Below are 27215 nucleotides of genomic sequence, written 5' to 3' on the forward strand. Positions count from 1 at the left end.
CGCAACCGCGTCAGAAAGTCGTCAACCATCCGCCATCCACCCGATGTAACGTTTGATCAGAACTTCACCCGCCCACCATCCGCCCGTTGTTATATATCTAATATTAATAAAAAAATTAAAAAAAAAAGGGTGAAAACTACGCGAATTGCACCTTGTGCAGACAAGATTTTTCGATCGGACACGGAGGAATTAGCGATGTAAAAGACCACGTTGGGACAAAAAAACACAAGTCTAATGCCGTTGCTAGCGATACAAGTGGAAAACTTTCAACGTTTTTCGTCGCCCAAACAGATTCTTTGGATGTGATAAATGCCGAAGTTTTATTTACGGAGGCAATAATTGAGCATGGACTTCCAATCGCACTGGCTGATCACATGGGACAGTTAATAATGTAATGCAACCTTTAAAAATCATTACGCGGTGATCGCGATCCCAAAAATAAACTTTTCTTGCATGATAATGTCCAGAAAAATTCGCTTTATATTACTATAGAGTCCTTTTAACGAATGAGTTTGATGGTTTATCACAAACCTTAAATGAAAGAAGTCCTTTGTTCTCCTGCACCGCATGCGCAATCCTGTCGGCTGTATTTCACAGCACGACATACTGTAAAAAGTGTTTATACTATTTATACTTTCAATTAACAAATTGAAGTCTTGTGAAAGGTTGACAGGATAACTGGCATTAACTGTCAAAATAATTTCAAACTATTGAAGTTAGCTTACAGAATAAACATGTCAATCAACCCATATGATTTTTGCTGTAATATTTTTGTTTTGAAAAGTCACTGTGACTGATAGAAAAGTGATGGTTTTAGCAACATTTTAACCTATCTGAATGCTAATAGTCATTTTGCGTCGGGGGGCGAAGCCCTGAACCCTCCACCAGGACTTTGTCCTGGACCTACCGGGGCCTGCGGCCCTTGGACCCTGGCTACTAGGTTTTTCTGATTTAAAAGTTGGCAGGTATGGTGATGTTATAATGCTTTTGCCTATTAAAGAAAAGAGACTGATCCAATGCACAGACATTCGCGTGCCACGCTGTCACGACCCAGACGCACACCAGTGCGCAACCATATGGGAGCCGCGCTGAGCGCACCTCCAAGCGCGTCTCGCTGCCGGCGACGGCCAGATATGGGCCCACGCTCCAGCGCCATCCATTTTCAGGGCTAGTTGATTCGGCAGGTGGGTTGTTACACACTCCTTAGCGGGTTCCAACTTCCATGGCCACCGTCCTGCTCTCTATATCAACCAGGGTGAGCCCCACCCCTTTCATGAGCGCACTACGCGCAGAGTGACCCCTGTTACGCGCCCCCGGCAACAGGGGTGGCAAGCAGGTAAGCTGCGCGGGCGGAGCGCGCGGAGTGACCCATGTTACGAGCCCCCGGCCACGGGGGTGGCGGGCAGGTAAGCTGCTTACCTGCTGCGCGTGACGCCGGCCGCGGCGAAAGCGGACGAGGCGGGGTGTCGGTGCGGTGGGCGCGGTAGTGACCCTGGACGTGCGTCGGGCCCTTCTCGCGGATCGCTTCAGCTACGGCTCCCGGTGGGGCCCTCTCGGGGGAAGGGGCCTCGGTCCAGGACCCCGGCGAGGCGTCCCTTCTCCGCTCCGTAAAAGTGTCCATCTCTTTTCTTTTTTTTTCTTCTGTTGTGGCATATGCAGCAGGTGCCTGCTCGTTTTTCGTATGTGGGTAACAACATTTAACTATGTATATATATTTCCGAATTGGTTTAACTGCCACCCGCAAAAAAAAAAAAAAAAAAAAAAATTAATCCGCCCGACCCGACCCGCGAGCGGATAAAATCTTAGTTTTTTTAATTTCATCCGCCCGATCCGCGGATAATCCGCGGACTCCGCGGTTGTGTCCGCAAACCGCGCATCTCTAGTTTTGAGTTAAAAAGAAAAAAAAAAGAGAACCTTAAAAATAATATAAGAAAAGTAAAATATAATCTACAGTCTCCTTTAAAAAAATTATTTAGCTACTGTACAAAAACAAACAATAACATGTGAAATAAAGTACCCTGGTTTAAGAGGACTTGTTTAAATATCAGCAGCAACATGAAAATAATTGACTTTTATCAATGGTGTTTTTCGAGGTAAACATTATCGGGCAGCACGATTTTGAGAAAAAAACAAATTGCGATTCTTTTTTTCCTCAAATTACGATTCGATATACGATTGTATATTTTATACAAAAAAATGCATTAAACTGCAAAAATTAGTAAAGGAATACATTTTATTTTTAGACTGTCAATCAACTTATCCTTGTCTCAAGGTGCTACACATTAAAACAATATGCAGTAATGTACTTTCAAAAATATTTGTCTTTTTGCAGAAAGAGCTTTTGCCAACATCTTGCTCTTTTAACTGAAGAAATATTTTATTAAAACTATACAGTGATTATAATGTAATGTAATCATAATATACAGTATATTATTGCAATTAACCATTTAAAAAGATATACACTTATTTCTCATTACTGTAGAATTGTTTAACATTGTACTGTCATTGGAACGTAAATGATTATTATAAATAAATGGACTAATTTCTGTAACTAAATAGATATTGAGCATCTTAAAGTGCATTTTTTCCCCCGATGGAAAAATGAGGTTGGATGTTTGTTTATTGCTATCACGTGATCGCGACGGCATTTTCGCTCATTTGTCTGTGTAAATGTGCTCTTATCGCCCATTCGATTTGAAGCTGAAATATTCCCACAACGGAGCATTTGGCTTTGTAATCTTTTTCCTCCTAATTTGTGTTAGTTTGCAGTACTTCTCACCGGCAAGTCGCGAGTCTCTCTGTACTGTGTGTGTGTCGGCGGCGGCGCCCTGCTTTTGTCTCTGCCAAAGCACTGACTGAAAAGAGGGGTCACTCTGTTCAGCTATTTCCACCGTTAAATAAACGCACTCAGGTGATGAGAGCGATGCACAAACTTTCTTCCTGTTTGAAGCGAGAGTCAAACACCTTAAAAATGTGTGTTTTTTAACTTAAAAACAAATTAAAGTAATAATGTATGAATGGATATATATAGTGTAATATATTTGGTAGAGTTTACATTAGGGATGTCCGATAATATCGGACTGCCGATATTATCGTTGATAAATGTTGTAAAATGTAATATCGGAAATTATTGGTATCGGTTTCAAAATTATCGGTATCTGTTTCAAAAAGTAAAATTTCTGACTTTTTGAAACGCCGCTGTGTACACGGAAGTAGAGAGAAGGACAGAGCGCCAGTAAACCTTAAAGGCACTGCCTTTGCGTGCCGGCCCAATCACATAATATCTACGGCTTTTCACACACACAAGCGAATGCAAGGCATACTTTATCAACAGCCATACAGGTCACACTGAGGGTGGCCGTATAAACAACTTTAACACCGTTACAAATATGCGCCACACTGTGAACCCACACCGTAACACAACATAAACACAACAGAACAAATACCCAGAACCCCTTGCAGCACTAACTCTTCCGGGACACTACAATGTACACCCCCCGCTACCCAACAGTCACATACGGGTCGCAGTCAGGTCGCATTGTGTTTAGACTGAGGTCACATTTGAAAAGATCAGATTGCATTCGGATTGGGACTACCTCATGATGTGGCCTGAATCTGATGTGAAAAGATCCAATTTAAAGCACTTCGGAGCGTTTAGACTGGCAAAAAAATCAGATCCGTGTCACTTTTTGAGGGCTAAAAAAAATCAGGTTTTGTGTGCAGTGTAGACGTGGCCTCTGAGTCTCACTAGCATTTTAGCTTAATGCTGTTTTTGTTAGCTTAGCAGCGGCAGTTTGTCAGCTCTGATGGGAGCTCTTTTGAACCTTTCTCTGGTTTGTGTAAACTCTGCGTAATAAAGGGATTGAATGTGCTTCCATGGCTGCATGTGCTTGACAACAAACACTATTATTGTTTGAATGGCAAGTTTGTCACTTCAATCATTGATTTGTTGTTCAATATTCCACCCGACCCTCCTAGTCAGTTTAGGTGGTGAAAAAAATGTCGTCTTTTACTGACCAGTTCTTCCAACTAAGACCTTGTTTCTTCCGTGTTGGAAGACTGTGTGTGTGAGCTAGGGGTTTTAGCCCCGTTATTCTCTGCTCGTGGCGCAGAAGGGACGGACACACTCAGCTTTCAGCACGCACAGATTGATCAGTGACACCGCCGCATCAATCACTTGGTTATGATTATGGTTTAAGGTTTTTCCAACAAATGCAAATACATATGGGTGAACATTTTACTCTTGTTTGATCAAATTTGGATGGATTTATTTTAGGAGCAAAATGCTAGTTTAAGAGTTAAAAACTGTATTTGTAAGTGTGTTACTTTTTTTTTTTTTTTTTCCAATATACTCGCACAAGCTACTTTTAGACTAAAATGCTCACACTGTACAGCCCTGCCTTAATGCTTCAGTAGCATGCAAGATTCTCACAGGAATGAGGCAAAATGATAGTGGTACCTACTGTAACAAGGATGTATCATCAGCATATCGTAGATTGTTTGTGTTCAGACACCAGTTTGTGTTTCATTTTCATTTTTCATTTATTTATTTATTTCAGGTAATGACATAAAGTACAAAGTTGACAACACATAATATAAATTAATATAGTGCAAATGTAATGTATGTAATGCATGATTGTCCAGTTTTGCCTGAAAGGGAGTGGGAGAAGATAATTTATTTAATCCCACCCCCAGTTCTCCATTCAGTGATTATTCACATGAGTTTCACTTTTACTTTGATCAAGGACTATAATACAGATGTTGTATCATAGTGGCATTACCACAGGTAACAATAATTATTACACTGTAACAATAATTTGTATCAACAATGTAGGAACAATGAATATACCAACAATGGTAGTAGAAAATGTAGCAATAATAGTAATAGACAACATAGCAATAATGGTAAGGAAACATTGAGCACATGTTAACACTTTGAGACAGAGTACAGCAGCAGGTCAAATTAAAGACCCCATGTTTGTATAATAGTTTAAATCGATTAATAGTTTGGCATTGCTTGTGTTGTAAGTCCAGTTTGTTCCATAGTTGTACTCCGCATACAGACATCAGACATCATAGATAAGACTGAGTTACTGAATAAGATTGACTTATTTCTTTATCGATTAGATGTTGATGGATTTGAGATATTAATGACTAAGTTTTGTTAACATTTTATTTTGGTGTTTGTGTTCTGTGCAGTATGATCCCAGATTTGGAGACGCCTTCTGGAATAGCAGCAAGTTTGGAATGGTCAACTACCTGTTACGCATGATGAGCAGCTGGGCCATTGTCTGTAGTGTGTGGTACCTTCCTCCCATGTCCAGAGAAGTAAGACTCTTGACTTATTGTAACTTACGATTTATTACAATTAATCAAAATTTCCCAATAGGAAGGGGAGGATGCTGTACAGTTTGCCAATCGAGTCAAAGCAGCCATTGCCAGGCAAGGAGGACTAGTAGACCTCTTATGGTAAGACATTGCCAACATTTCTTAAGCTATCACATCATGTCACGTGTAGTTCAAGAGTATTCCTCTTAGGTGAGGTGGAATCTCACCTTACCTGCTTGATGACCTTTGCCTCACTCTTGTTTACAGATAAGTCAGAGGTTAAAGTTTAGGACCGTTTTAAGTTTGTCAAATTTTCCTATTTAAGATTACTACTTAAATATTTTTACAGAAGTGATTAAAGAGCAGAGAGCTATATGTAGTACTGTTAATAATGTTGAAAGTATATTTTAGGGATGTGCCGATCGATCGGTGACGGCCAGATACCCTCTGGGTGACACTATATATTTTAGACATGCGAGCAGCTAATTATGTGTCTCCATACAGTGTGGGGCCTCTCCCCTAAGCCAATAATAATCACCGCCATTACGGCAAATAAACGGTATTTCTTAATATCTTATGCATAATTATTAAGTAGCATTATCCCTGGAGGAATAGGCTAAATGTTACACACCGAAAGAAAGCCAGGAGCAGGCATGCTAATAGCCAAGCTAGCCTCTAAGCTAGCTTGAAACAACACCAAGAAATACGTTATTTAGTAAACTTTAGGAAGTTGGTGTGTCAGCATTGTCGCAGTCAGTACATGATAAATAAAATTGGTGGTCTTGGTGCCAAGGGTAGTATCAATATATGATCCAGTGACGTGCGGTGAGGTTGATGGCTGGTGAGGCACTGACTTCATCACAGTCAGATTTACAAACATATGAACCCTAAAGAGTATCTTATTCACCATTTGATTGGCAGCAGTTAACGGGTTATGTTTAAAAGCTCATACCAGCATTCTTCCCTGCTTGGCACTCAGCATCAAGGGTTGGAATTGGGGGTTAAATCACCAAAAATTATTCCCGGGCGCGGCGCCGCTGCTGCCCACTGCTCCCCTCACCTCCCAGGATGTGATCAAGGGATGGGTCAAATACAGAGGACACATTTCACCACACTTAGTGTGTGTGTGACAATCATTGGTACTTTAACTTAACTTTAACTTTACACATACAAACTGTAGCACACAAAAAAGCACATTTAATAAAAAAAACATTATTATGGTCTTACCTTTACTTATAAGTGCGGGAACAGTGGTGTTCGTGTTGGAGGAGTTGTGAATGAATGAAATATGAAATCCGTGCTGCAGTCTGCAGGTGTACCTAATGTTGTGTCCCTGCAGTCATTCACGGCTCCTCCGGCGCGAGCCTTTTTGTTTTTGCACTTTTTGGCTTTTTGTTAAGTGACTTCTTTTGGGTGGATTCGGTCTTGCACGTGGAGGGTTTGGGTGTGGGCTTTGGTTGGTGTGGCGCTCCCGTCGGGGGGTGCATTACCCGGCACCAGGAGGCGGGATTACTGCGAGCCTCACACAGTGCGTCTTCGCAGCAGTTTTATGATTGCTCAGCAAAAGAAATACGTTACACACATACAGTTGTTGACAAAATACACTGTAAATTATATACCTCCGCTAACTAAACTATGGAAATGTATAATATAGTTCATATAGCAATACGGTCTCACTGCACAGCAGACCAGCAGTTAGCCGAGTCATTGCGCAATCCATGTTGAGGCACAACTGAGTGACGTGCCTCAACTGGCTGCTGACTCACCGCAAGTCTCTTCTCAGTATTTGAACGGCAAATGTGAAAATTCAGCGATTTTGAATAAAAATAATCTAAAACTGGTGAAGTTAAATGGAAAATAACTGTATAGTATAATCACTGAATACATATAACAATTTAATTCTTTTTTTTTTCTTTTTACATTTTTTGTCTTTCCATGATGGCAGGTGAGGCCCCGCACGTCACTGATATGATCGGTAATAGAGGGATCAGGTCGATATTTTTACTATCTCAAAATAGTTTTTTGTCAATGTTTAGAAACTCAGGGAATCATTCCTTGAACACAGGAAGACTTGTGAGGGCAAAACACAATTGATTTAAATTAGCAGTACATAGTCGTTTTTTATTTTGTTTAGTTATTGTGAATTATTGACTGTTTTGCTCAAACAATTGTATGAAATCATAGAATAAGGAACAAGTTAAAATATTATGTTCATATTTACTTTCAGAAGCACTCACTATAAACAAGTTGAAAAATGTACAGTTAATACATGTGATTGTTATTGGTATCGGCCGATCTCACTAATTGATGATCAGAATCAGCTGCATAAAACCCTGATCAGAACATCCCTAGCATACTTATGTGCATGGTTCAAAAGCAAGTTATTTTATTTTGTGGTTGAACGTTTTTTTTTACCATTTTATTCAGCGTGCGAAGTGACATCAACTAATAATGTTGTTTTTTTTAACAGGGATGGAGGGTTAAAGAGAGGGAAGGTAAAAGATACATTTAAAGAAGAGCAGCAGAAGCTCTACAGTAAAATGCTGGTGGGAACCCAAGAGGACCGAAGTCGCTCATGAAGGATTTGTGAGGAGGCGGACCGGCTCAAAAACCCTCACAGGGAAGCGCTGACTGCAAATGAAGTCAGCTGTGCACCCTCTACACTCGGGGCTCTTGGACTGTAAAACCCCCTCAGCATCACAGAGGCGTGTGCAGTTTGCAGCGTTGTTTGGGTCCTTCTTAGCCTGCTGCCCATTGGGAGTTAAAACCAGGCAGGTATTGTTCACCTTAGAATGGGGAAACATTGCTCTGAGATGGAGCCCGGTCTTCCTTGTGTTTGAGGAAAACACTTACAATATAGCTGTCTTTGAGTACCGGTCTTTCTGTTTTGTAATTTTCTTTTTTCATGTTAATTTTGCAAAGTTGGGTTTTCCTGGGTATATAACAGATGAGTTCTAGACTATAAAACAAAACAATTGGAGGGTTTTGCATGACTTGCCAGACTTTGTTACATTTAAAAGTATTTTTATGAGTGTTTTTCCAAGAAACAGTCTTGTATTTTAAGCTTAGCGTTTTACATGAAGGCTTACAACAGCAGCAATTAGTTTTATAGATGAACTCCTGTCTATTTTCTTTTTCCCATGGAATGTGTAAATGCTGACACATTATGAAGTGGAAACTGCACTTGTTTCAGCTAATGACGTATCCCGAGTCAAAGAATACACAAGTTGAGGTATTTTTGGCTAAGCTATTCACACTTGCAGGTAATCAGGGCAATTTAAACAATTACCGTACAATTGTTCTCCTCACAAAAACATAATTAGAATAATAGCAAGCCGTTAACGTTCACTAACACACTCCCTAACAGATTCTAATGCCTATTTGCTGTAACGGCGACTTTATCTTATTTATTATAAGTGAACTCCAAGGGCATATTGTCTTGATTTCCCTTGCTTTGGTGATCTTTGTCTTACTTGGCAGCCTCTTCAAAAAGAGTGTATTTTGGCTTCCATCAGGCTGGAGCCAGTCAAAAATGGTTGCTTCAAACATTGTTCATCAAAATAAAACCTTCAAGAATGACCATTAGTGCCTGGACGGTTTATTTTGAATGCACGACAGTGTTATTGAAAGAACACAAAATAATAATGTCCTTCCGACACATTTGTTAACCCTTTATTTTCAGACTGGTGGTAACTGAATGCACATGGGGCCCAAAAGAAGTGAATGAAGTGCACTCAGTGGTGATGTAAATGGCCGTGTTTGAGCAGCACTCCACCAGCACCATGGAAACTGATGTGTTTGCCGGAGCTCACAATCTATGTAAGCCAAGACTTTCACAGCCATTAAATCCAGTTTGACTGAACACTGAGGCTTTACAGTAGGGATATTGAACTAAATTGTTTTGGGGGGGCCGTGGGGCAGGACTTCTCCCTTCACTATTATTCTTATGTTGTATATTCCAGAGTACCAGCGTCCTATGACAGCAATCTAGTGTTGTTAAGAATCCCCTGCGAAAATGTGAGTCTACAGTTTTTTTTTAACTGAACTTTGGTGAATAGCCCAAATTAAATGTGCTATATAAATAAAGTGGATTGAAATGGTGAAAAATAGAGGACCCAAAATGGAACCTTGAGGAACACCACTAGTATAACTAAAGAAGTTCAACAAATGGCTACTGTCTGCACCATAAGTAAACAAGCTACAGCAACACCTTGGTTACACAAATCCCAATAGGAAAAAAAATGGCGGTGTGACGTCATTACCGGGCTGCCAGTTGAATGGCTTGCTTTAACAGTCCTTAGCAGGAAATGACTTCACTTATGGGAATGTATTGTAAAACAGTCATTAAAAGGCAACTTTTAATTGCAGTTCATGGGTTCACAATGTCGGGAGTGATTCACACTTGCCACTTATTTTAAAATTGCTATAATTTATAAAAGCTCAATAGGGGAAGTACATATTTTCGACATATAAAAATGCGCTCAATTCAAAGCTGTTTCGTAAAAAAAAAAACGACTTCCTGTTTGCTACTGCTGTGGCGTGTGTTTGTGGTAGCGTAAATGGTGCATTCAAGTCCGTCTGTTTCTTAAAGTCACCGGGCAGTGGGGTTATGAGAGTGATGGATGATAATTAAAAACATGCACGTTTGCTACTGTACATTTGTGTTTGTAATAGAACAAGTAAACGTTATTTTGTACGCAGCCCGTACACACCCTTGTGTTGAGTTTGATCTTTGCTCCAGTGATGCCAAGACGACTTCATTCAACACGCAGTAAAGGGGCGGATCACGGACGTTCATTAAACGCACCGCGACTTGGTCCTGCCGTCTTGTCTTGGGTCGCTGTAAGTCTCCCAAAGCTGTTAGTCAGATTACTCGGGAAGATTGAGACTTCGCTTTAAAAAAAGAAAGAATAGTTTTAATTTAAAGCGCCTCCGCTCGACAATGTCCCTGTATGCCCGTGCTGCGTTTGAGGACCTGAGACCACTGTCCGCCATCGGCAAACCAGTCGGCACCAGACGCTGCACAGGCTCTTTGCTGCAATGCTAGTTTATTTTAAGAGCGAACTACTCTGCTTCTCACAATAAGCCTCGCTAAGCTGCTGACGAAGTCGCTTATAGAACTACTGATTGTCTAGCGTGAGTGTTTTAGATGCGACAGGACCATGGAGACACACACCGATGTGCTTCTTGTCACCGCCAACGTCGGCTCTCTCTTCGACAACGTAAGTAACCCAGCGTGCGTGGGCGTGTAACGAAAACACAATAAACATAGTGAGAATGAAAAGTGTGGCTGACTGTGGGCGAGTTTACAAATACATTACACCTTTTGGAATCGGCGCCATTTGGGCGGTACGTCACACTTTTTAAATCGTCAGTTTGTCACGTGCATGCCTACCGCAATAGCGGCTTAAATACACGCGTGTTATATTTACACGCATTCTTTACGGCAGTGTTTTTCAACCACTGTGTGCCGTGAGATACAGTCTGGTGTGCCGTGGGAGATTATCTAATTTCACCTATTTGAGTTAAAACATTTATTGCAAACCAGTAATTCTAGTCTGCAAATGATGTGTTGTTGTTGAGTGTCGGTGCTATCTAGAGCTCGGCAGAGTAACCGTGTAATACTCTTCCATATCAGTAGGTGGCAGCCGGTAGCTAATTGCTTTGTAGATGACGGGAACAGCGGGAGGCAGGGTGCAGGTAAAAAGGTGTCTAATGCTTAAACCAAAAATAAACAAAAGGTGAGTGCCCCCAAGAAAAGGCATTGAAGGTTAGGGATGACTATGCACAATGAAACTAAGACTGAACTGGCTACAAAGTCAACAAAAACAGAATGCTGGACGACAGCAAAGACTTACAGTCGTAATCAAAAGTTTACATACCCTTGTAAAGAACATAATGTCATGGCTGTCTTGAGTTTCCAATAATTTCTACAACTCTTATTTTTTTGTGATAAATGATAAATGGGTTGTACTTGTATAGCGCTTTTCTACCTTCAAGGTACTCAAAGCGCTTTGACACTACTTCCACATTTACCCATTCACACACACATTCACACACTGATGGAGGGAGCTGCCATGCAAGGCGCTAACCAGCAGCCATCAGGAGCAAGGGTGAAGTGTCTTGCTCAGGACACAACGGACATGACAAGGTTGGTACTAGGTGGGGATTGAACCAGGGACCCTCGGGTCGCGCACGGCCATTCTTTCAGAGTGATTGGAGCACATACTTGTTGGTCACAAAAAACATTCATGAAGTTTGGTTCTTTTATGAATTTATTATGGGTCTACTGAAAATGTGACCAAATCTGCTGAGTCAAAAGTATACATACAGCAATGTTAATATTTGCTTACATGTCCCTTGGCAAGTTTCACTGCAATAAGGCGCTTTTGGTAGCCATCCACAAGCTTCTGGTTGAATTTTTGACCACTCCTCTTGACAAAATTGGTGCAGTTCAGCTAAATTTGACCCATCCCCTTGATCACCCCCTGGGAGGTGAGGGGAGCAGTGGGCAGCAGCGGTGCCGCGCCCGGGAATAATTTTGGTGATTTAACCCCCAATTCCAATCCTTGATGCTGAGTGCCAAGCAGGGAGGTAATGGGTCCCGTTTTTATAGTCTTTGGTATGACTCGGCCGGGGTTTGAACTCACAACCTACCGATCTTAGGGCGGACACTCTAACCACTAGCCCACTGAGTAGGCTGTACTGTCTATATATATATAAATATATATATATTAGAGATGTCTGATAATGACTTTTTTACCGATATTCCGATATTGTCCAAATCTTAATTACTGATTCCGAAATCAACCGATAGACATATACAGTCGTGGAATTAACACGTTATTATGCCTAATTTTGTTGTGATGCCCCGCTGGATGCATTGAACAATGTAACAAGGTTTTCCAAAATAAATCAACTCAAGTTATGGAAAAAAATGCCAACATGGCACTGCCATATTTATTATTGAAGTCACAAAGTGCATTTTTTTTAACATGCCTCAAAACAGCAGCTTGGAATTTGGGACATGTTCTCCCTTAGGTTGGGGGGGGGGGGGGGGGGTTTAGGTTGGGGTTAGGGGGTAGCGGTGGTGTATATTGTAGCGTCCCGGAAGAGTTAGTGCTGCAAGGGGTTCTGGGTATTTGTTCTGTTGTGTTTATGTTGTGTTACGGTGCGGATGTTCTCCCAAAATGTGTTTGTCATTCTTGTTTGGTGTGGGTTCACAGTGTGGCGCATATTTGTAACAGTGTTAAAGTTGGTTATACGGCCACCCTCAGTGTGACCTGTATGGCTGTTGACCAAGTATGCTTGCATTCACTTGTGTTTGTGAAAAGCCGTAGGTATTATGTGATTGGGCCGGCACGCAACGGTGCTCTGTACTTCTCCCTACGTCCGTGTACCACTCCATACAGCGGCGTTTTAAAAAGTCATAAATTTTACTTTTTTTTTATCGGACATCTCTAATATATATATATATATGTATGTATGTATGTATGTATGTATGTATGTATGTATGTGTGTGTGTGTGTACATACATATATATATATATATATATATATATGTTTTTCGAAACAAGTACAACAAAGTTTGATGGCACTACCTGCTGGGGAAAAAAAGAGTGCTGCAGCTATGAATCCAGCAGTCAATTCACTCAGCATTTTCCAGCAGGAACTCTTGCTTAGACTTAGACAAACTTTTATGATCCACAAGGGAAATCGTTCCAAGTCAAGTCAAGTTCCATGTCAAGACAAGATGCTTTCACTAGATGTCAAGTTGTGTAACTACACGTTTTGTAAGTATAAAACTGTGTCCGTTTTGCATGTTATTTTTTATTAATTAAAATGTGTTTGATAACTGTTATAAGCATGTAATAGGGTTTAGACTAGGGCAGGGGTGCCCAAAGTGGGGCATGTGGGCCAAATGTGGCCCGCTGAGTCATTTTGTTTGGAGCGCCAAAGGGTGGGTTCATTATTATTTACATTTAGGTTATTTGTGTTCCACACCTAGAATTAGGTTGTCATGGTCTAATATACAGTAGGATATTGGTGTGATATCAACAAAAAAAGTATTGGATGTAAAATCTCTGTTCAAGCAGTCCTTCAGCATGTTTACTTTTACAGTTAACATCTGATAAATGTCCTCCAATAAGCACACAAGGTTGATCTTTTCTTGTACTTTAGTCAAGTCAATTACAAAAGTTAAACATACTGGGCTATAGGCTACTAGGAGCTACCAGCTACACAACAGCTAAGCACACAATAGCGCACAAGGTAGACATATGTGATAATAATTCAACAATATTGCAGTCTAAAACAGCACTTATGTCAATATGAACAAGTATCAAATACCTCCATCCATCCATCCATCTTCTTCCGCTTATCCGAGGTCGGGTCGCGGGGGCAACAGCCTAAGCAGGGAAGCCCAGACTTCCCTCTCCCCAGCCACTTCGTCCAGCTCTTCCCGTGGGACCCCGAGGCGTTCCCAGGCCAGCCGGGAGACATAGTCTTCCCAACGTGTCCTGGGTCTTCCCCGCGGCCTCCTACCGGTCGGACGTGCCCTAAACACCTCCCTAGGGAGGCGCTCGGGTGGCATCCTGACCAGATGCCCGAACCACCTCATCTGGCTCCTCTCGATGTGGAGGAGCAGCGGCTTTACTTTGAGCTCCCCCCGGATGGCAGAGCTTCTCACCCTATCTTTAAGGGAGAGCCCCGCCACCCGGCGGAGGAAACTCATTTCAGCCGCTTGTACCCGTGATCTTGTCCTTTCGGTCATAACCCAAAGCTCATGATCATAGGTGAGGATGGGAACGTAGATCGACCGGTAAATCGAGAGCTTTGCCTTCCGGCTCAGCTCCTTCTTCACCACAACGGATCGATACAGCGTCCGCATTACTGAAGACGCCGCACCGATCCGCCTGTCGATCTCACGATCCACTCTTCCCTCACTCGTGAACAAGACTCCGAGGTACTTGAACTCCTCCACTTGGGGCAAGATCTCCTCCCCCAACCCGGAGATATTATATAGTATCAAATACCTATGAATGCATATTACTTACACATAGAAACACATACGTGACATGTCCGCATCATTCGACTTACTGCGCCTTGAGCTTAACTTCATCATTTATAGTGGCCACTAAAAAAATACCACTCCATTTCAACTTAAGACAGCATAAGTCCATTACAGACAGTTAATAATAAATAGCTTTGTGTTTTTCATGACAACCATTGTTCTCTGTTTGACTCATTTCACTTGACCAAGCATTTTCTCACATTGCACACTACAAAATAATACGAGTACTGTATCTATGAGTGCTGCTGATTATGTACTGTATCAATATCGGTATCGGCCAGTTCGTATTGCAAGTGAAAAAGTTGTATCGGGACACCCCTTCTTAAAATCGCTGACTTTGTCCACTGGCACACATTCACTTTGATCCTTGGAGGCAAAAAGTTTGGCCCCCAGTGGACTAGGGCAGTGTTTTTCAACCTTTTTTGAGCCAAGGCACATTTTTTTAATAAAAAAAATACGGAGGCACACCACCAGCAGAAAAGGTTAAAAAATTAAACTCCCCCAGTTTGTTGTTGTTTCCTGTGTCGTTCTTTAGTTCCTGTCTTGCGCTGTTATTTTGGTGGCCTTTCCTGTTTTGTTGGTGTTCTCCTGTAGCAGCTTCACGCCTTCCTTTGAGTGCTACTGCCCGCACCTGCTTTGTTTTCGCAATCAAGACAATTTAAGTTGTGCGTACGCTATCCTTCTTTGTGGGGACATTGTTGATTGTCATGTGATGTACGGATGTGCTTTGTGGACGCCGTCTTTGCTCCACACGCTGCAAGTTTTTGCTGTCGTCCAGCATTCTGTTTTTGTTGACTTGTTTGCCAGTTCAGTTTTACTTTTGTTTTACATAGCCATCCCTATGCTTCAGTGCTTTTTCCTAGCGGGACTTGCCTTTTGTATTAATTTTTGGTTTAAGCGTTACATACCTTTTTACCTGCACGCTGTCTCCCGCTGTGCTCTGCATGTTGGGATTGCCAAGCTCTACACAGCGCAGGCACTAGACAACGGCACATTATTATGATTATTGCTTTGCAAAAAATATTTTTTGGACCAATTAGGTGAAGTGGCATAATTTCCCACGGCACACCAGACAATATCTCACGGCACACTAGTGTGCCGCGGCACAGTGGTTGAAAAACACTGGACTAGGGTATAAAAAAAATAGTACATTTTAGGGCTTTTAATGGGTGCCCCCATTATTCGCGTTTTTTCGGTCTCGGAATGTAACCCCTAGTGACAAGAACAATCAATGTAAGTATACTCCATATCCAATAGCAGGGATCTACTGTACTCACCCTCACATTTCAGCAACTATTTGGTTAGATTTTTTAGAAATGTGCCGCTTATTGGCCACCGATCAGTATCAGCCGATTTTTGTGGAAAAAGTACCTGTTTAGAGTCCATTTTAAAATGATCTTACTCGTTTTTAAATCCTTACGTGGTCTTGCCCCACCTTACCTCTATGAGCTGCTCCACCTCTATGCCCCCACTCGGTCCCTCAGGTCAGCTGATCAGCTGATCCTGGAGGTACCCAGATCAAAGCGCAAGCTTCGAGGGGACAGGGCCTTCTCTGTTGCGGGTCCAAAACTCTGGAACAATCTCCCTCTCCATGTGAGACAGGCCCCTTCTTTGGCTACTTTTAAGACTCTTCTTAAAACCCATTTTTATTCACTGGCTTTTAACCCAGCGTGAGACTTTAAACTGTTTTTAACTTTAACTGCTTTTTATCGAACAAATTGTTCTTAGGGTAATTTGTATTTGCTTTTTCTATGTGTATTTTATAGGGGTGTAACGGTACGTGTATTTGTATTGAACCGTTTCGGTACGGGGGTTCCGGTTCGGTTCGGAGGTGTACCGAACGAGTTTCCACACGGACATATTAAGTAGCGTAACGCACGTTGTGTAAACAATGCACACCGAGGCACAACACACGGCATGCTAGCAGCTAACGGGCTACGATAGACTGACCATACATCTTCTTTTCACCGGACATGTCCTCTTTTGTGAGCTGTCAGGGCGGAGTTTCTTAAATGCCTCAAATGTCCGGCATTTTGAGTTAGGGTTGGGTGTATTTTCAATGTACGTTCAGGGTTAAGAAGGGGTTAAAAACAAAACAAATTGTGTGCGCAGCAGCATTCGTGAGGGAGGGGCAGACACAGAGAGAGTGAGAGAGTTACGATAAACGCGCATGCGTTGCCAGGCTCTGCTTTTTATCCATAGATTTATCAGATTTAATTTTTTATATCTATAGCAGGGGTGTCAAAAGTGTGCCCCGGAAGCCATTTGCGGCCACACCTAATGTTTTAAAGGCCCACGGCACGTTCTAAAAATACTATTAAAATAAACAAAAACATAATAAAAGTGAAATAAAAAAGCTTAAAGGTAAAATGTAATTTAGAAAAAGTTGCAATGTTGACTAATAAAACAAAGCTGTTTTTTTTCTTTCAAACTGTCATTGCTCAAAACATAATATTGAATCAAAATCAATGTTATTATGAATTATTGACCTATCCAAGGTTCCGATTACTTCACATCAAATATTCCACTTTGAAAAATATTTTTGGTGGAAGATTTTGCAAATTTGGTAAATAAATAACCCCAAAATTTATATTTTGTTGTTTTCTTACTGTACCGAAAATGAACCGAACCGTGACCTCTAAACCGAGGTACGTACCGAACCGAAATTTTTGTGTACCGTTTCACCCCTAGTATTTTACTTCTGTTTTAAATGTTATTTTTTAGTCTGTCCTTTGCCTCTATTTCTTTGTGGTGTACAGCCCTTTGGTCTTCAACTGTGGTTGTTTTTTAAAGGGCTTTATAAATAAAGTTGGTATGGTATGGTATCGTTGATTATTGCTGATCACAAACGCCAATCCCCTCTGGCTGACACTGTATTTATTTATACTCCCCTGGTGTCCCGGCTGACAAGTGGCTAGCAGCTAAACATGTGTCTCCATGCACAGAGTGGAACCACTTGCCTAAGATAATAATACTCACCTCCAGTGGGCAAATAAACTGCATTTCTTAGTATCTTAAGTATCATTATTAAGTACCATATTTTTCGGAGTATAAGTCGCTCTGGAGTATAAGTCGTACCGGCCGAAAATGCATAATAAATAAGGAAAAAAACATATATAAGTCGCATTGGAGTATAAATCACATTTTTTGGGGAAATGTATTTGATAAAACCCAACACCAAGAATAGACATTTGAAAGGCAATTTCAAATAAATAAAGAATGGTGAACAACAGGCTGAATAAGTTTACGTTATATGAGGCATAAATAACCAACTGAGAACGTGCCTGGTATGTTAACGTAACATATTATGGTAAGAGTCATTCAAATAACTATAACATATAGAACATGCTATACGTTTACCAAACAATCTGTCACTCCTAATCGCTAAATCCCATGAAATCTTATACGTCTAGTCTCTTACGTGAATGAGCTAAATAATATTATTTGATATTTTACGGTAATGTGTTAATAATTTCACACATAAGTCGCTCCTGAGTATAAGTCGCACCCCCGGCCAAACTATGAAAAAACTGCGACTTATAGTCCGAAAAATACGGTACACACTAAGAACAAGCCAGGAGCAGGCATCCTAATAGCTAAGCTAGCGTTAAACATCGTCACTGTAAAAAAGACTTATGGTAACATAAGCTAGCCTGCAGCGTTTTTGTTGGTTTGAAAAATGTAACTGAGCAAGTTGCAAACAGCCTCTTTAAACCAGACCAATAAATTCAAGTCTTTTTTTTTTTTTTAGGTTTGTCTGAGAGCTTTTTAATAAGAAAGAATGCGGGGGCAGAATGTGAGCGCACCTCCCATAGTTTGTTAGCTATGCTTGAACTGACAAAAGTTCTTTAGTGAGGTCAAGCGCTCCCTTACTCATGGAAATTTGGCTCAGGACCATGTTTCCGGGTGCCACATCTGTCTCCAGTGGAAACATGTCCGATCCCATTGTGGGAGATATGTAAACAGATGGTTATCTTTACTCAGGGATTTGGGCTGTTCTCGTCAAATACCCCCTCCTTCATTCATATAAACAAACATTCTAAAGCGTTCATGCAGCTTTTAGCATATTAGTGTTGTTTGTTGGTGAAGTCTCAACTTTATCGTGCGATCCAAGGAGCAAGTGAGGTACAGTCCAATGAATATTAGCTCACTTGGGAGTTAGTCGGACGCTTCAAATGTTCCATATTGGTTAGATTGTATAGTAGGTACTAGGTACACATACACTATATTATGTATTATAGAGTTTGCTTTGTGGAATCACGTTGCATTACAACATCACATTTTTGTTACTCTATTCAAAGTGATTGTTTTGCATGGTTACGGGGCTTCCCAAAGGGCGTTGGCTTTTCAAACGTGTTGCAAGCATTATATCCTGCCCCCTTCCTGCTCCAAGCATGTAAACTGCGCCCCACACTAGGCTTTGTCTGGCTCCATTTTGGTCTTTAATACTTAGTAGTACCTATTTATTATTATTATTATTATTATTATTATTATTATTATTATTATTGTAAGTCATCTGAAGGGCTCCCATAACCTCCCCCTGTACACACACTCAGTATGTTTACATGCACTAAAAGACTACTTATTTAAGATAGGATAGGACTTTATTGTCATTGCACAAGTAAAACGAAACTTACTTAATTTGGTTGAAACTAGCTTTTTAAAACACATGTAAATTTGCAAGTTTCCCTTTATTTCATGCTGTAAGATTAGCTGATTGTAGGATTATTATTTATGGCTAATAATTATAATCCTAAACAGGGAAGCCCAGACTTCCCTCTCCCCAGCCACTTCGTCCAGCTCTTCCCGAGGGATCCCGAGGCGTTCCCAGGCCAGCCGGGAGACATAGTCTTCCCAACGTGTTCTGGGTCTTCCCCGTGGCCTCTTACTGGTCGGACGTGCCCTAAACACCTCCCTATGGAGGCGTTCGGGTGGCAGATGCCCGAACCACCTCATCTGGCTCCTCTCGATGTGGAGGAGTAGTGGCTTTTCTTTGAGCTCCTCCCGGATGGCAGAGCTTCTCACCCTATCTCTAAGGGAGAACCCCGCCACCCGGCGGAGGAAACTAATTTCGGCCGCTTGTACCCATGATCTTGTCCTTTTCGGTCATAACCCAAAGCTCATGACCATAGGCGAGGATGGGAACGTTGATGGACCGGTAAATTGAGAGCTTTGCCTTCCGGCTCAGCTCCTTCTTCACCACAACGGATTGATACAGTGTCCGCATTACTGAAGATCCGCCTGTCGATCTCACGATCCACTCTTCTATCACTCGTGAACAAGACTCCGAGGTACTTGAACTCCTCCACTTGGGGCAGGGTCTCCTCCCCAACCCGGAGATGGCACTCCACCCTTTTCCGGGCGAGAACCATGGACTCGGATTTGGAGGTGCTGATTCTCATCACAGTCGCTTCACACTCGACTGCGAACCGATCTAGTGAGACCTGAAGATCCTGGCCAGATGAAGCCATCCGGACCACATCATCTGCAAAAAGCAGAGACCTAATCCTGGAGCCACCAAACCAGATCCCCTCAACGCCCTGAATGCGCCTAGAAATTCTGTCCATAAAAGTTATGAACAGAATCGGTGAAAAAGGGCAGCCCTTGCCGGAGTACAACCCTCATTGGAAACGTGTCCGACTTACTGCCGGCAATGCGGACCAACACTATTGTTTAGGGATGTCCCGATCCAGGTTTTTGCACTTCCGATCCGATACCGATATTGTTTTTGCACTTCCGATCCGATACCGATACTGACCGATACCGATACTGATCGATACTGGCCTATCTGAGCATGTATTAAAGTTTAAAGTTATTTAGCCTACTTAGTTGTCAGAATCATGTTGAAAAGGGTTTTAGTACTCTTGATAACAACTAGCCAGCTGAATTAGGGGAGTTTGAATAATACACAATGGTTGGTAACAAGAAACTGACCTGTTTATTCAAGGATAAACACAAAATAGACAAAATTATACATGACAAACAGAAATGGCATCATTGAACTAGGGCTGGGCGATATGGCCTTTTTTTAATATTGCGATATTTTAAGGCCATGTCACGATACACCATATATATGTGGATATGTTTAGTCCATGTCACGATACACCATATATATATGTGGATATGTTTAGTCCATGTCACGATACACCACATATATTTGGATATTTTGCCTTAGCCTTGAATGAACACTTGATGCACATAATCACAGCAGTATGATGATTCTATGTGTCTACATTAAAACATTCTTCTTCATACTGCATTAATATATGCTACTTTTAAACTTTCATGCAGAGAAGGAAGTCACAACTAAAAAAATCACAAATTTTTTCATACGGTGTTGATCTGGAAATGTTTGCCTCGGCATTTTGATGGTGTGGGCGTGTGGCACCGAATGGAGATAAGCGTCTCGACAGACGTTACAATATTTGAACAATGATGACGAAAACTGTTTTCTCTGTCGTGTCCGTGTGTCGAAAATTGTTATGCGCTTATTTTTTAATTTGATTTTGTGCGTGGCATAGATTTGCCGTGCGCAATTGCACAGGCGCGCACCTTAGAGGGAGCGTTGCTAGCACGGCTGCGCTAGCATCACAGCTAACGTTAGCCATGCTGCTACCTCGCTCTCTGCTGGAAGAGGGCGTGTACGTATGTGACGTATGTCGTGACAGTATGTGACGTGTGTAAGAAGGTGTCTGTGAGAGGAAGACACAGGAAAGAGTGAGAAGAGCCTGTCGTGTAATGCCAGCAGCTAAAAGCAACTGTGTGAGAATCCACAGACCTGTGGATGTGTTGAAGGTGTGCTGGAAGGTGTGCGGAACGGAAATTAGGGAGCAGGAGAAAAGTGGAATGTATTATTTAGATAGGTGTGTTGGAAAACACGGACTGGAGTTTTTTTAAAAACTGGATCTGGATCGGCATTTTCCCAAGCCTTGCCGATACGCATTTTTTGGCAAATATCGGCGGCCGATCCGATCCAAATATCGGATCGGGACATCCCTACTATTGTTATTAGTGCATCTACGGGGGGTTAAGCCTGCTCTGTCTTTAAAAAACAGTGGCACCTCTGTTTCGAACTTTAATCAAGGGTCCTTGAAGGCACCACAGTTATGTGCTATGAGATGCAAAAGTGGCAGCATGGTGGAACAGGGGTTAGTGCGTGTACCTCACAATACGAAGGTCCTGGGTTCAATCCTGGGCTCGGGATCTTTCTGTGTGGAGTTTGCATGTTCTCCCCGTGACTGCGTGGGTTCCCTCCGGGTACTCCGGCTTCCTCCCACCTCCAAAGACATGCACCTGGGGATAGGTTGATTGGCAACACTAAATTGGCCCTAGTGTGTGAATGTTGTCTGTCTATCTGTGTTGACAAGCGGTAGAAAATGGATGGGATGGAGATGCAAAAGTAAAACTGAAACATAACTTTGTCGGATGCTTCCAAAAATAGATTTAAAATATTTTATCTTTAGTCACCCCATGCTGGTTCCCAAATGTTGGCGCTGGGTGTGAATGAATAAGGGTGAGCTTTGATGACGTTTTGATATCTGTTTTGTGCAAACAGTGTTCAATTAGAGCATACTTGCCAACCCTCCCGGATTTTCCGGGAGACTCCCGAAATTCAGCGCCTCTCCCGAAAACCTCCCGGGACAAATTTTCTCCCGAAAATCTCCCGAAATTCAGGCGGACTCAGGTCCATGCGGACCTGAGTCCGCTAACCCACAATATAAACAGCGTACCTGCCCAATCACATCATAACTGTAGAATGATCGAGGGCGAGTTCTTGGTTTCTTATGTGGGTTTATTGTTAGGCAGTTTCATTAACGTCCTCCCAGCGCGGCAACAACACACAACAACAGCAGTCACGTTTTTGTCTACCATAAAGCAGTTCGTCTGCCGTAAACAGCAATGTTGTGACACTCTTAAACAGGACAATACTGCCATCTAGTGCATTTGATGAAAGCACTTTTGTGCGTGCCACACAGCAATGCATCATAAGAGAGGGTGTTCAGCATGGTTCGAAAAATAGTGACAGAGAATAGAACAAGGATGGACAATTCAACCCTTAACTCAACAATGAGTAGATGAGTGTTATGTGTGTGTATATGTGTAAATAAATGAACACTGAAATTCAAGTATTTATTTTTTATATATATATATATATATAATAAAATAAACATATATTTATAGCTAGAATATATATATATATATATATATATATATATATAAGAAATACTTGACGAAAAACTAAGTCAAGTATTTCTTATATATATATATATATATATATATATATATATATATATATGACAGAGGGGGAAATTGTGGGGACAAGAGGGGGATTAGACAGAGAGACAAAAACAACAACAGCAAATAACAACAACAACAACAACAATAGAGCAACGTCAGCAAATACGACATGTACAAATATGATGGTAAAAGTAATAGCAAATAAGCAGTTAGCGAAAAAAAAAAAATAATACAGAAATGACAATGAGCATTATTACACTACAAATGGATCAATACAAATACCAATAGAAATAGCGCTATTGATAATGAACAATACCAATAATTTACCTTTATTATCAACAATACAGTTGTTTAAATGCAACAATACATATACGTAATGATAACTTGAGATACGAAAGAATGCAGAAAAATGAAAGGGGAGAAAGAGAAGCAACCTACATTAACCTTGTAGATTGTTATAGTCACAATAGGTTAAGCTTTATCAGTGTGCCATGTGTTACACCCAGTTTACCCTAGGGCAGGGGTGCTCATTACGTCGACCGCGAGCTACCGGTCGATCTCGGAGGGTGTGTCAGTCGATCACCAGCCAGGCATTAAAAAAATAGTCCTAAAAATGAGCGATCATAAATCTTCACAATGACGTCATTTTCGTCACTTGATTGACATTCACAGCACCCGAGGGTCTTCTGAGATGACACTGGCTGCTGCCAGCTCATTAAAATTACCGACTGGAAGGCGAGAAACACTTTATTTCAACAGACTCTGGCGCCGTACCTGTCGTCAAAACTCCAAAGACCGACTGCACAGTTGCACAGTTGCGCCAACAAAATAAGAGTCTCAGAAAGCTGGCGTGCACAAGCTAGCAAGCTACGGAGTTTGCCGACAATGTATTTCTTGTAAAGTGTATACAAAGGAGTATGGAAGCTGGACAAATAAGATGCCAAAAACCAACCACTTTCATGTGGTATTGGACAGAAAGGAGGACTTTTTTTCTCCTCCATTCGACAATGCGGACGTTATCAGCACCACTGTCTGATTACAATCAATGCAAGTCATCAGAATCAGGTAATACACCAACTTATATTCTTGTCTTCATGAAAGAAAGGAATCTATATGTGTTAAACATGCTTGTATTATCTTTAAACACCTTTAACTTGTTAACAATATTAACTATATGTATTTAACATGCTTGTATTATCATTAAACACCTTTAATTTTTTAACAATATTGACTATATGAGTTAAACATGCTTTTATTATCTTTAAACACCTTTAATTTATTAACAATATTAACTATATGTGTTAAACATGCTTGCATTATCATTAAACACCTCTAACTTGTTAACAAAAACATATATTTCATAAATAAGTAAATATAAATTATGAATGAGGTAGATCCCCAGGACTTGATCAATTAAAAAGTAGCTCGCCTGCAGAAAAAGTGTGAGCACCCCTGAATTAGAGGCTCTGAGCCATTTTGCATTTTTGCAAGATGGTTGTAGGTGGTTAGACATTCCTAATTGGATTCAAAGAACTTTATTATTGAACATAGACAGCAAAAATGATTGAACTTTTTTAGAGAAAAAAACAAACACATCCTCTTGCGGTTAGGTTATTGCAGTCAATATTTCGAGCCCTAATAAAAACTCAATAATATTATCGCCGACACCTAATTTTCAATTCAGTTTGACTTTATTAGAAGTTGTGACGAGTGAGTGTTACCAACAGTACTAAAGGTTTTTGAGCTCTATACAGTAACTATGACAACATTTGATACCAAGTTTAATATTGTTGTATCTTGTTTATCTTCTTTATAGGTGGGCGAAATTCAAAATGAATGGCTTCAGGAGCTATACAAGGTACATTTGGGAAGTGGAAGCCGTTTAACCTTTTAACTTCTTTCCTTGTGACACATACTGTACATAAGTATTTCATCATGTACTCTGGAAAACGGACACTGTCCTGATCACTGATAAGAAATGAACACATGGCCTGGTATGTTAACTAAGCAACCCAAAAATTCCAGTTGACCCCTTGTGGAAAATTACCCTTCTGTGACAAAAAAAGTGAGCCTTTTTAGTGTGCAATGTAATAATCTTTGCTTTGCTCTCTGCACCACAGACCATCCACAGCTACCAGCCACAGTTCATCGCCCTGCACTTTCAGGAGGTGGGAGGGAAAGACTACGTTGTCAACATGGAGCATGCAGAAAAATTCTTTTGGTAGGGAAAATATGCTATAAATAATCAGTCTGACGTTATATTTCAGGATTTGTGTTTGTTTTGATCACAGACGCTCTAAAAATGCGGGCTCATTGTCCTGCGCCCAAATAATTCTCATTATCAGAAAGTTAAACTCACATGTTTTCTCAAAGGACAAAGAAGTGATTGGATATGTTTGCCAACTAGCCATTTCAAAACAGGCTAATGAAGATCTGGAGCAACCACGGAACCCCCCCCCCCCCAAAAAAAACCAAACATAGGAATCTTTACAGCCTTTTATCAACACAACCACACATTATACTAATGATCACTCTGTTGTTTCCAGGAGTATTGAGTCCAGTCAAGAACTGAAAGACTTTGATAGGCGCTGTATCTACGTGGACAACCAGTTCCAAGCAGAAGAGAGCTTCACGGTGAGAAGGAAGCACACAAACCTGCAACTGTAAAAGTGATGTAGTTCCCTGCATCACCACTAGATAGAGCCTTTAGCACGTTAGCAAAACAAAGAGACTGCTTGGCTGTTTAGGAGCCAGTATTACAGTATAAGGTGTTTTGTAGACCTCCTGCAAAGTCACACATATATGTAGAAGTTTATTTACATAGTATATTAAGTGTTCTTAATATGTAAAAAACCTCTCTTTCATCAAATTAGGCCTTGTCCTTAATTATTCTCATATCATTATAGATACCCAGTTCCATATTATTTAACATGTTTTTTGCCACATGTTGATGTTAAGACTTTTAATTTAATTACCTTTAGTTGATGAGTCATATAGGTTCTGTAGGTTACCTGTACAATCTCTGACATCTGCCATATATAATACAGTTATTGTATTTGAAGCCTCCCAATTTGAACAAGTGCCAAGTGGCACACATAAAGATGCACAAAGTATTGTGATTTTGACAGAATACATTTAATTGTTTGTTATTCTTACTGACAAAAAAGCAAACTTGCTTCAATTAATTATTTTTAGAGTGAATTTAATTAGAAACTATTACATTTATTATTAATTAACACATGTTTAAAGTGCAATTTCAATGTTGCTGATGTGCATCTATTAGAAAAAAAGAATGAAGGTTTCGGCAAGCAGAATAATTTTAAATTGTTTAATATTTTCCTAAAATACACATTGAGACTATAAAATGTGTTTTATCCGATTTACCCGATCGATAGCTGCAGCCCTATTAGAAACCATAGACTCCTGCGGCAAAGAAAAAAACTTAAGCAAGTCAATATTTTGCCTCTTTATAATAATACATACTTTGGTAAAGCAGCTCTCATTTAATCCTACCGTTTCTCTGTGTTTATTCACATTATGTTTTTAGTAGAGATGTCAGGCCGATATTATCGGGCGATAAATGCTTTAAAACGTAATATCGGAAATTATCGGTATCGTTTTTTTAATTATCGGTATGGTTTTTTAAATTTATTTTAATTTAATTTTTTTTTTTATTAAATCAACATAAAAAACACAAGATACACTTACAATTAGTGCACCAACCCAAAAAACCTCCCTCCCCCATTTACACTCATTCACACTCATTCACACAAAAGGGTTGTTTCTTTCTGTTATTAATATTTTGGTTCCTACATTATATATCAATACAGTCTGCAAGGGATACAGTCCGTAAGCACACATGATTGTGCGTGCTGCTGGTCCACTAATAGTACTAACCTTTAACAGTTAATTTTACTCATTTTCATTAATTACTAGTTTCTATGTAACTGTTTTTATATTGTTTTACTTTCTTTTTAATTCAAGAAAATGTTTTTAATTTATGTATCTTATTTTATTTTATTTTGATTTTTTTTAAAGGACCTTATCTTCACCATACCTGGTTGTCCAAATTAGGCATAATAATGTGTTAATTCCACGACTGTACGTATCGGTATCGGTTTATATCAGTATCGGTAATTAAGAGTTGGACAATATCGGAATATCGGATATCGGCAAAAAAGCCATTATCGGACATCTCTAGTATTTAGTGTGTTTATGCACTCCTAGTATTTTGAATGTTTGTTTATTTACTTGGGATGGCTTAGCTATGATGGTAGAGTGGTAATTTGAGGGTTCTAGGTTCGATTCCAGCTTCCGCCGGTCTAGTCATGGCCTTTATGCCCTTGGGCAAGACACTTCACCCACCTGTCTAGAAAAGTGCTTTATAATTCTTATCCATTTTTCATTATTATCATTACTTCCTGTGTGGGAAAAAAAAGGGAATAGAGGAGAAAAAAATGAAACCTCAATAAGTAATAAATAGGAGTGAACAAAATGACACTAGCTTTTACAGTGTTAAGAAAAATAAAAAAATAGGGATACAAATAAAGTGTATCTTTAAAATGTATACAATTTAA

General features: G+C 40.5%; 2 protein-coding genes across 5 annotated transcripts in view; both read left to right on the forward strand.

Moving 5' to 3' along the window:
- Positions 1-8907, forward strand: part of LOC133623180 (glycerol-3-phosphate acyltransferase 4-like) — a 28362-nt gene extending 19455 nt beyond the window's left edge. The window contains exons 11-13 of the mRNA XM_061986241.1: positions 5200-5328; positions 5390-5469; positions 7799-8907. Of these exons, the coding sequence (XP_061842225.1) occupies positions 5200-5328; positions 5390-5469; positions 7799-7907 (318 nt within the window). The 3' untranslated portion in view covers positions 7908-8907. The remainder of the gene's footprint in view (positions 1-5199; positions 5329-5389; positions 5470-7798) is intronic.
- Positions 8908-10126: 1219 nt separating this feature from the next.
- The window catches only part of inpp5l (inositol polyphosphate-5-phosphatase L), an 81274-nt gene continuing 64185 nt past the window's right edge, over positions 10127-27215 (forward strand). For all 4 annotated transcript variants that reach the window (XR_009817858.1, XM_061986244.1, XM_061986242.1 and 1 more), the window contains exons 1-4: positions 10127-10550; positions 24455-24496; positions 24759-24859; positions 25185-25272. Coding sequence is in view for 3 of the 4 variants with exons in the window: in XM_061986244.1 (XP_061842228.1) it covers positions 10491-10550; positions 24455-24496; positions 24759-24859; positions 25185-25272 (291 nt within the window). In the remaining variant the exon portion in view is untranslated. The remainder of the gene's footprint in view (positions 10551-24454; positions 24497-24758; positions 24860-25184; positions 25273-27215) is intronic.

This window comes from Nerophis lumbriciformis, linkage group LG12, assembly GCF_033978685.3.
Source record: "Nerophis lumbriciformis linkage group LG12, RoL_Nlum_v2.1, whole genome shotgun sequence".
In the NCBI taxonomy this organism is placed as follows: Eukaryota; Metazoa; Chordata; class Actinopteri; order Syngnathiformes; family Syngnathidae; genus Nerophis; species Nerophis lumbriciformis.